General features: G+C 45.7%; 1 protein-coding gene across 3 annotated transcripts in view; it reads right to left on the bottom strand.

Annotated features, from left to right (window-relative positions):
• The window catches only part of tnxbb (tenascin XBb), a 48,016-nt gene extending 38,016 nt beyond the window's left edge, over nucleotides 1-10,000 (bottom strand). For 2 of the 3 annotated variants that reach the window (XM_077233742.1, XM_077233743.1), the window contains exons 1-3: nucleotides 9,316-9,432; nucleotides 5,935-6,443; nucleotides 3,418-4,881 (exon numbers count right to left, since the gene is read on the bottom strand). In XM_077233742.1, the coding sequence (XP_077089857.1) occupies nucleotides 3,418-4,881; nucleotides 5,935-6,301 (1,831 nt within the window). In that variant the 5' untranslated portion in view covers nucleotides 6,302-6,443; nucleotides 9,316-9,432. Of the gene's footprint in view, nucleotides 1-3,417; nucleotides 4,882-5,934; nucleotides 6,444-9,315 lie in introns of all 3 variants that reach the window. The other variant, XM_077233744.1, reaches the window with a different exon arrangement.

Below are 10,000 nucleotides of genomic sequence, written 5' to 3'. Positions count from 1 at the left end.
TCCCTTGGCCTCTCCTTTCTTATCTTGGCTGTGTGCTGAGGGTTGTTGTCCTATTGGAAGAATCGTCGACCCAGTAAGAGGTCCAGAGCTCTGGAGCAGGTTTTCATCAAGAGTGTCTCTGTACATTCATCTTTCCCTCGATCTTGACGAGTCTCCCAGTTCCTCATCTTTCCCTCGATCCTGATGAGTCTCCCAGTTCCTCATCTTTCCCTCGATCCTGACGAGTCTTCCAGTTCCTTATCTTTCCCTCGATCCTGACGAGTCTCCCGGTTCCTCATCTTTCCCTCGATCCTGACGAGTCTCCCGGTTCCTCATCTTTGCCTCGATCCTGACGAGTCTCCCGGTTCCTCATCTTTCCCTCGATGCTGACGAGTCTCCCGGTTCCTCATCTTTCCTTCGATCCTGACGAGTCTCCCTGTTCCTCATCTTTCCTCGATCCTGACGAGTCTCCCGGTTCCTCATCTTTCCCTCGATCCTGACGAGTCTCCCGGTTCCTCATCTTTCCCTCGATCCCTCGATCCTGACGAGTCTCCCGGTTCCTCATCTTTCCCTCGATCCTGATGAGTCTCCCGGTTCCTCATCTTTCCCTCGATCCTGACGAGTCTCCCGGTTCCTCATCTTTCCCTCGATCCTGACGAGTCTCCCGGTTCCTCATCTTTCCCTCGCTCCTGACGAGTCTCCCGGTTCCTCATCTTTCCCTCGATCCTGACGAGTCTCCCAGTTCCTCATCTTTCCCTCGATCCTGACGAGTCACCCAGTTCCTCATCTTTCCCTCGATCCTGACGAGTCTCCCGGTTCCTCATCTTTCCCTCGATCTTGATGAGTCTCCCGGTTCCTCATCTTTCCCTCGATCCTGACTAGTCTCCCGGTTCCTCGTCTTTCCTTCGATCCTGACTAGTCTCCCGGTTCCTCGTCTTTCCCTCGATCCTGACGAGTCTCCCGGTTCCTCATCTTTCCCTCGAACCTGACAATTCTCCCAGTTCCTAATCTTTGCCTCGATCTTGACTAGTCTCCCGGTTCCTCATCTTTCCCTCGATCCTGACAAGTCTCCTAGTTCCACATCTTTCCCTCGATCCTGACGAGTCTCCCGGTTCCTCATCTTTCCCTCGATCCTGACGAGTCTCCCGGTTCCTCATCTTTCCCTCGATCCTGACTAGTCTCCCAGTTCCTCGTCTTTCCTTCGATCCTGACTAGTCTCCCGGTTCCTCATCTTTCCCTCGATCCTGGCAATTCTCCCAGTTCCTAATCTTTCCCTCGATACTGACGAGTCTCCCAGTTCCTCATCTTTCCCTCAATCGTGACAAGTCTCCCGGTTCCTCATCTTTCCCTCGATCTTGACTAGTCTCCCGGTTCCTCATCTTTCCCTAGATCCTGACGAGTCTCCCAGTTTCTCATCTTTCCCTCGATCCTGACAATTCTCCCAGTTCCTAATCTTTCCCTCGATCCTGACGACTCTCCCAGTTCCTCATCTTTCCCTCAATCGTGACGAGTCTCCCGGTTCCTCATCTTTCCCTCGATCTTGACTAGTCTTCCGGTTCCTCATCTTTCCCTCGATCCTGACCAGTCTCCCAGTTCCTAATCTTTCCCTCGATCCTGACGAGTCTACCAGTTCCTAATCTTTCCCTCGATCCTGACGAGTCTCCCAGTTCCTCATCTTTCCCTCAATCGTGACGAGTCTCCCGGTTCCTCATCTTTCTCTCGATCTTGACTAGTCTCCCGGTTCCTCATCTTTCCCTCGATCCTGACGAGTCTCCCAGTTCCTAATCTTTCCCTCGATCCTGACGAGTCTCCCAGTTCCTAATCTTTCCCTCGATCCTGATGAGTCTCCCGGATCCTCATCTTTCCCTCGATCTTGACTAGTCTCCCGGTTCCTCATCTTTCCCTCGATCCTGAGGAGTCTCCCAGTTCCTAATCTTTCCCTCGATCCTGACGAGTCTCCCAGTTCCTCATCTTTCCCTCGATCCTGATGAGTCTCCCGGATCCTCATCTTTCCCTCGATCTTGACTAGTCTCCCGGTTCCTCATCTTTCCCTCGATCCTGACGAGTCTCCCAGTTCCTAATCTTTCCCTCGATCCTGACGAGTCTCCCAGTTCCTAATCTTTCCCTCGATCCTGACGAGTCTCCCAGTTCCTCATCTTTCCCTCGATCCTGATGAGTCTCCCGGTTCCTCATCTTTCCCTCGATCCTGACTAGTCTCCCGGTTCCTCATCTTTCCCTTGATCCTGAATATATCCCAGTTGCTGCTGCTGTTAAACACCCCCACAGCTGATGCTGCTTCACTGTAGGGATTGTATTGTCCAGGTGATGAGTGGTGCCTCCAGACATGACCATACAGGCCTGATTGGTGTTGAAGGGGGTGGATTCTGGAATCCACTGCTGCTTCAATGTATATCTAATGAGTGATTATAATCAAGGAATTAATCAATATTTTCCTTCTAAATATTACATGAGTTCAAAGGCTTCTCTAGGCTTATGAGATTTTACTTTGTTATAGAAGTTACCAGTGTGATTGCCGAAATGTTCTTTTCTTTTAACATTATCTTGATGTTTTGCTTCCAGTTTACAGTTAGAGCCTGGCTAAATCCAACCTTGGAAATGACCTTCTCCCCTGATCGCTCAGCTCCAGGAAGAGTCCTGGTGGTTTCACACTTCTTCCATTTATGGATGATGGAGAACACTGTGCTCAATGGGAACTTCAATGCTGCAGAAATGTTTCTGTACCCTTCCCCAGATCTGTGCCTCGATACTATCCTGTCTAGGAGGTCTACAGACAATTCCTTGTACTTCATGGCTTGGTTTGTGCTCTGACGTGCACTCTTAACTGTGGGATCTTATATAGACAGGTGTGTGCCTTTCCAAATCATGTCCAATCAACTTAATTTACCACAGGTGGACTCCAATTAAGTTGTAGAAACATCTCAAGGATGATCAGTGGAAACCGGATGCACCTGAGCTCAATTTGAGTGTCATGGTAAAGGCTTTGAATACTTAAGTAAATGTGATTTTTGTTTTTTATTAATGTTTGTCTATTAATAAACTTGCAAAGATTTCAAACAAACTTCTTTCACGTTGTCAGTATGGGGTATTGCTTGTAGAATTTTGAGGAAAATAATTAATTTAATCCATATTGGAATAAGGCTGTAACATAAATTGTGGAAAAAGTGAAGTGCTGTGAATACTTTCAGGATGCACTGTGTGTACGTTTATACTTACTAGTTGTTTTTAAAATGTGCACCATTTAAAAAGTAATGTTCCAGTAATGTTTGTAAAATGATCAAATGGAAACTCCCTTGTTTTTTGCTAACCTTTACATAAACAAGAAAAAATGTCACATACTATGATGTTGAAAGAAAAACGTTATTAGATTTTGCTATAATTTCAGTACTAATACAGTAATATTCACAGTGCATCACTCACCGGTGTCACAGTTCTCCCCTGTAAACCCAGACTGGCACTCGCTGCAGTCGGGCCCCGTGAAGCCCCTTCGACACACACACCGGCCCCTCACACACCGGCCCCGGTCACTGCAGTTGTTCGGGCAGGTTTTGCTGGAGCAGTCCTGACCGGAGAAGCCCACATCACACACACACTTCCCATCCACACACCTGCCTTTGCTATTGCAGTTACTGGGACAGGCCTGAGACGAGCAGTCCGGACCCGTGAAGCCGCTCTCACACACACACTGTCCGTTCACACACCGGCCCCGGTCACTGCAGTCTCCAGGACACGATCTAGACGAGCAGTCCGGACCCGTGAACCCACTCTCACACACACACTGTCCGTTCACACACCGGCCCCGGTCACTGCAGTCTCCAGGACACGATCTAGACGAGCAGTCCGGACCCGTGAACCCACTCTCACACACACACCTGCCGTTCACACACCTGCCTTTGCTATTGCAGTTACTGGGACAGGCCTGAGACGAGCAGTCCGGACCCGTGAAGCCGCTCTCACACACACACTGTCCGTTCACACACCGGCCCCGGTCACTGCAGTCTCCAGGACACGCTCTAGACGAGCAGTCCGGACCCGTGAACCCACTCTCACACACACACTGTCCGTTCACACACCGGCCCCGGTCACTGCAGTCTCCAGGACATGATCTAGACGAGCAGTCCGGACCCGTGAACCCACTCTCACACACACACCTGCCGTTCACACACCTGCCTTTGCTATTGCAGTTACTGGGACAGGCCTGAGACGAGCAGTCCGGACCCGTGAAGCCGCTCTCACACACACACTGTCCGTTCACACACCGGCCCCGGTCACTGCAGTCTCCAGGACACGATCTAGACGAGCAGTCCGGACCCGTGAACCCACTCTCACACACACACCTGCCGTTCACACACCTGCCCCGGTCACTGCAGTCTCCAGGACATGATCTAGACGAGCAGTCCAGACCCGTGAACCCACTCTCACACACACACCTGCCGTTCACACACCTGCCTTTGCTATTGCAGTTACTGGGACAGGCCTGGGACGAGCAGTCCGGACCTGTGAAGCCGCTCTCACACACACACTTCTCGTCCACACACCGGCCCTGGTCACTGCAGTCTCCAGGACACGATCTGGACGAGCAGTCTGGACCCGTGAAGCCGCTCTTACACACACACTTCCCATCGACACACTGTCCTCGATTGCCGCAGTCATCAGGACATGTTTTCACAGAGCAGTCCGGCCCAGAGAAGCCTGGGTCACACACACACTGTCCGTTCACACACCGGCCCCTGTTACTGCAGTCTCCAGGACAGTCTGGGACATTGCAGTCCGGCCCGCTAAATCCTGAGAAACACACACACTTCCCATCCACACACCGGCCCTGGTCATTGCAGTCATCGGGACACTCGTCAGTCTCGGGACGACCGGTGGTGCAGACCGAACCTGTGGAGCAACAACAGCACATTACAGAACCAATGCTCAATAGTTAATGAATCTGGAATCCTATTCTGAAAAGTAAACAAAAAAATTAGGAAAGTCATTTTGTCTGGGAGGATCTCATTAGATCAGAACTGAATATCTCCTATAGGGACCCTTAAGGATTGGTTTCCTTGACGGTCTTCACAAACGCCAATCCTAGCATCACTTCACTGGCTGCCGTTTTGCTTTAAGGTTGTCCTAATTCTCCTATTTGTTTACAAGTGCTTAAATAACAGAGACACAGAAACTTTTATCTTTGTCACGGTTCAGACTAAAACAAAGAGGTCATCGTGTCTTTGCTATTGCGGGCCCTAAATTATGGAATAGTTTGCCATTTCAGGTTAGATCTGCACCTGACATGTCGATTTTCAAGTCACGGCTACAGACCTACTTTTACTCACTTGCTTTTAATAATCAGTAATTTCTGCCATGTTTTATGTATGTATTTTAGGAATGTTGTCTGTTTTAATTTCTACATGTCTCTTCTCCATGTCTGACGTGTTCTTGTTTTATGATGTTTTGTAAAGCACGTTGTTCAGCTTCGGCTGTATAAATTATGCTATATAAATAAAGTTTGACTTTGACTACAGTTACAGCTCTGATGGAAAGGTCTGGGTCTGGGATAGGTCTAAGATTAGTCTGGGATGGGTCTGGGATGGGTCTGGGATAGGTCTGAGATAGGTCTGGGATGGGTCTGGGATGGGTCTGAGATAGGTCTGAGATAGGTCTAAAATAGGTCTGAGGTCGGTCTGAGGTCGGTCTGAGATCGGTCTGTGATAGGTCTGGGAAAGGTCTGGGAAAGGTCTGGGAATGGTCTGGGATGGGTCTGAGATAGGTCTGAGATAGGTCTGGGATGGGTCTGGGATGGGTCTGAGATGAGGTCGGTCTGAGGTCGGTCTGAGATCGGTCTGGGATAGGTCTGGTATCGGTCTGAGATCGGGTCTGGGATGGGTCTGGGAAATGTCTGGGAATGGTCTGGGATGGGTCTGGGATGGGTCTCCTTCAGGAAGGCTTCACCTTTGCTCTGCTGGGAGGAACAGCATCCATCCGGACCTCCACATTTCTCCCTAAGATCTGACACCTCCTTCTCCAGTCTCTCCATACGCTCCCGCAATGCTGCGAAGTCCAGCTCGCACTGACAGCCAGAGCCGGAGCCGGAGCCGGAGCCAGAGCCCGAGCCTGACACCAGCCGGATCTGATGTGTCAGGACCAGAGGAGACCCAGGCTCCAGAAGCATCTCTTTCCCTCCGGACCCGTCCTGAACACATGTGTCTGAGATAATGACCTTCACTGGCTGGGATCTGAGATCCTGAGCTCCAGATGACAGGACAGGAGGAGGCAGGAGCAGGAACGTCAACACAAACCCCATGTTTAAGAGGAACATCTCCAAAATCAATGGATGATGTGTTGTTCGTAAACGACAAGGTCTTTTATTATACTCAGATCAGCACCTAAACATTTAGATTCAGTTATTGCAGATGAACCGCTGTTGTCTAACTCTTCTTCTCTTCAAGCGTCTGTCCGACCTGTTTCAAACAAACAGAATTTCAGATTAGACATTCACCATATGTGTTTGCACAGTTGAAGTCGATATAAAAACAGCATTTGCAACCCATTTTACATCCCCGTTTCAGGATGGTTTGAGGCGACGGTTTATGAGAGGGACTGTTGAAAGTCATCTCAGGGCCGATTTCATTTTGATGTAAGATTTCAAAGACAAACATCTTTTCGATGAATGACACATAATGAGAGCAGGAACGTGTATTAAGAGAGTAAACAGTGTCTACGCTAATTCCATGATGACTTTAAATAACAATCGTGTAGAAGTTCCAGTGTCTGCCAGACTTGTAATTAGACTCGTAAGCCTTGCTTTCTGAAAAAATCCTGAAAATGAAGTAAATTTGTGCTTAAAACAAGAAAAATATCTGTCAGTGGAGTCAGAAAAATCACCTTGTTTTCCCTTTGAATGAAGATATATTCTCAGACTCAACTGAGAAATATTTCTTCTTGTTTAAAGCGCAAACTCACTTCATTTTCATGATTTTTTTGATTTCAATCATTTTTATTGAAAATGTATCTTGTAAATGTAAATGTAAATTCAGTAAATGTATCTTGATTTAAGAATGTTTAGATATTTGTGCTGGAAAACAAGACAGAAACACTGAGGAAGAACACTTTTTTTGCAGGACGTTTAATTGCACTCAACACTAATCACTCAAGTCTTTTTTTTTTCCTCCAAAGGAAGTCAAGAACAAACATCTGAGATAAAGTTGATACTTGAAATGTACTTGATTAGGTGAAATGTAAATGTTGGCCAGATAGTTCATGTCATTGGTTGAGTCTTTCTGTACAACAACATTCTAGTGCTTAACCATCATATCCGACATCTCAAACACATTGATTCAACAATATAGAACTGAGATCTTTAAAATACATTTTTAACAGATTTTATCATAAGAAGAAACTCTCATCAGAGCTGGAGAACATACTGTGGTTTTGGGAAACACTGAATCTCTGATCTATGTTGATAACGACGGAAGTTTGCTAACAATGATTTTGGGAAATACATACCGCATCGGGAAGCTCATACAAACGCCACACTTCTCATCCTACCAAAAGCAGTAAGTAGCCTATTTGTCTCTGAATCTTAATCACAGCTACTCCTGTGTGGTTTAAGTCCGACTCATGTCCCTCTTCATGGTCAGTTTAAACATCAATAAAACACCACTAACACTTGCTCAGAGATGGCGTCAGGCGCAGGGCAGATAAAGGACAATCTGCAGGCCTTTTCTCAGTGATGATGATGAAAAACTCAAGCGTGGAGCTGAAGGGAAATATCACATTACGCCTCAGGACTGAACGAGAATCATAAAGATATTAAGACTGCGACTGATAGGAAACCAGCCGTGAGGTTTCTTGAATTGGCAGAGGATCCATGTCTTCTGCTATTGTGATTATCACTGTTCCAAAACCATCTATAAAAGCAGCTCTTATCTCATTAGAATATTCATAAACATTAATCTGTGTGATCTCTCAAACAGACAATTACATCATTTGTGTAACAGTGTTGTTACTAAAAATGTTAAAAATCATTTTCACTAATAGAAATACACGTTAATGTTTTTATCCCAAGCGACTTACATTGCATTGATGTAAACATTTGATCAGTTGATGCATTGTATTGTCTCGACACTTTTATCATCCGTCGTTCTTCACGCAGGAGGTTTTTGCCTTGGGTTTGTTTGCTGAATGTTTCTACGGTTCAGCTTCTGTAAAACTGCTTTTAAACAGCATGTATTTTGAAATACACATAAAACTGACTGGGCTGTTGAATATTTCAACTGTTGCGTCTTTGATGATTCTAGCTTCCCATCTCATAATTTCCCTTCATTAACAAACGTCATCATCAATTTACCCTCAAATGAGCTCAATCTCTCAAATCTCCAAAAACAGAGATTATCTTTCCAGAAGTCAGAAGCTCCAGAACTCAAACGAACAGTCTAGACAGACTGTAATAAGCAGCACATTCTGGTAATAAAAGTGTAATATCCACAGATCACATGATCACGACTCCCTGACGAGATGAAAACTGTGATTGAGATTCAATCCAAACCTCAGAAGAGCATCTGCAAACTGTACATCATCTCTCAAAGCCATTTGAACCATATTACAGCCAAACCAATTCAACATAACTATAGTTTTTATGTAAATGTGTGCATTTTTGAACATACAGCATACAGACAACATACAGTACAGTACTGCGATTTAAAAATTTGGGGTCAGTAAGATGTGTTAATTTCTCAGAAAGCTCATCAAAGCTGCATTTATTTGATCAAAACTCAAAGTTAAACAGTGAAATATTATTAACAGCTGTTTTCTATGTGAATATATAGTAAAGTGTAATTTATTCCTGTGATCAAAGCTGAATTTTCAGCATCATTACTCCAGTCTTCAGTGTCACATGATCCTTCAGAAATCACTATAATATGATGATTTGATGCTCAAGAAACATTTATGATTATTATCAGTGATGAAAACAGTTTATATTTCCATGGAAACTGTAATACATTGTATTTTTCAGGATTCTTCGATGAATAGAAAGTTCAAAAGAAGAACATTTATTTGAAATTTAATCTTTTGTAACAATATAAATGTCTTTACTGCCACAATCTTTCAACAAAAAAACAACAGCTTACTGACGGCAAACTTTTGAACCGCGATGTAAATTCAACATGGTTGATGAGAAATATGAGCTGATGAGCAACTCTCTTATAAACCATTGTAGATTGATAAACCACAAGATTAGTTAGTGAAGTTAGAGATGTATTACCGCAGGCATCAGAGGGTTAATATCAAGAGTGAGTATTATTAGATGATGGACAGAGAAGAAGGTTTTACCTGCAGATTCGCTGATGCTTCTTCACACAGTCAGTCGCTGTTCCTCACGGATCTGGAAAAACTCCTGACTGACGGGGAAGAAAGAGGAGAGAGAGAGAGAGAGAGAGCAAGAGGAGAGAGAGAGGAGAGAAAGAGGAGAGAGAGAAAGAGAGAGAGAGAGAGAGAGACAGAGAGAAAGAGGAGAGAGAGAAAGAGAGAGAGAGAGAGAGACAGAAAGAAAGAGGAGAGAGAGAGAGAGAGCAAGAGGAGAGAGAGAGGAGAGAAAGAGGAGAGAGAGAAAGAGAGAGAGAGAGAGAGAGACAGAGAGAAAGAGGAGAGAGAGAAAGAGAGAGAGAGAGAGAGACAGAAAGAAAGAGGAGAGAGAGAGAGAAAGAGGAGAGAGAGAGAGAGAAAGAGGAGAGAGAGACAGAAAGAAAGAGGAGAGAGAGAGAGAGAAAGAGGAGAGAGAGAGAGAGAGGAAAGAGAGACAGACAGAGAGAAAGAGGAGAGAGAGAGAGAGAGAGACAGAGAGAAAGAGGAGAGAGAGAGAGAAAGAGGAGAGGGAGAGAGAGACAGAGGGAAAGAGGAGTGAGAGAGAGAGAGAGAGAGGGGGAGGAGAGAGAGAGAGAGAGAGAGGGAGGAGAGAGAGAGAGAGAGAGAGAGAGAGAGAGGGAGGAGATAGAGAGAAAGAGAGAGAGAGAGAGAG

The sequence above is a fragment of the Siphateles boraxobius genome, unplaced genomic scaffold, assembly GCF_051911475.1.
Source record: "Siphateles boraxobius isolate OS27281-9 unplaced genomic scaffold, OSU_SipBor_1 187, whole genome shotgun sequence".
NCBI lineage: Eukaryota > Metazoa > Chordata > Actinopteri > Cypriniformes > Leuciscidae > Siphateles > Siphateles boraxobius.
The sequence above is the reverse complement of the archived record's forward strand: the minus strand, read 5'-3'. Positions and strand labels throughout refer to the sequence as shown.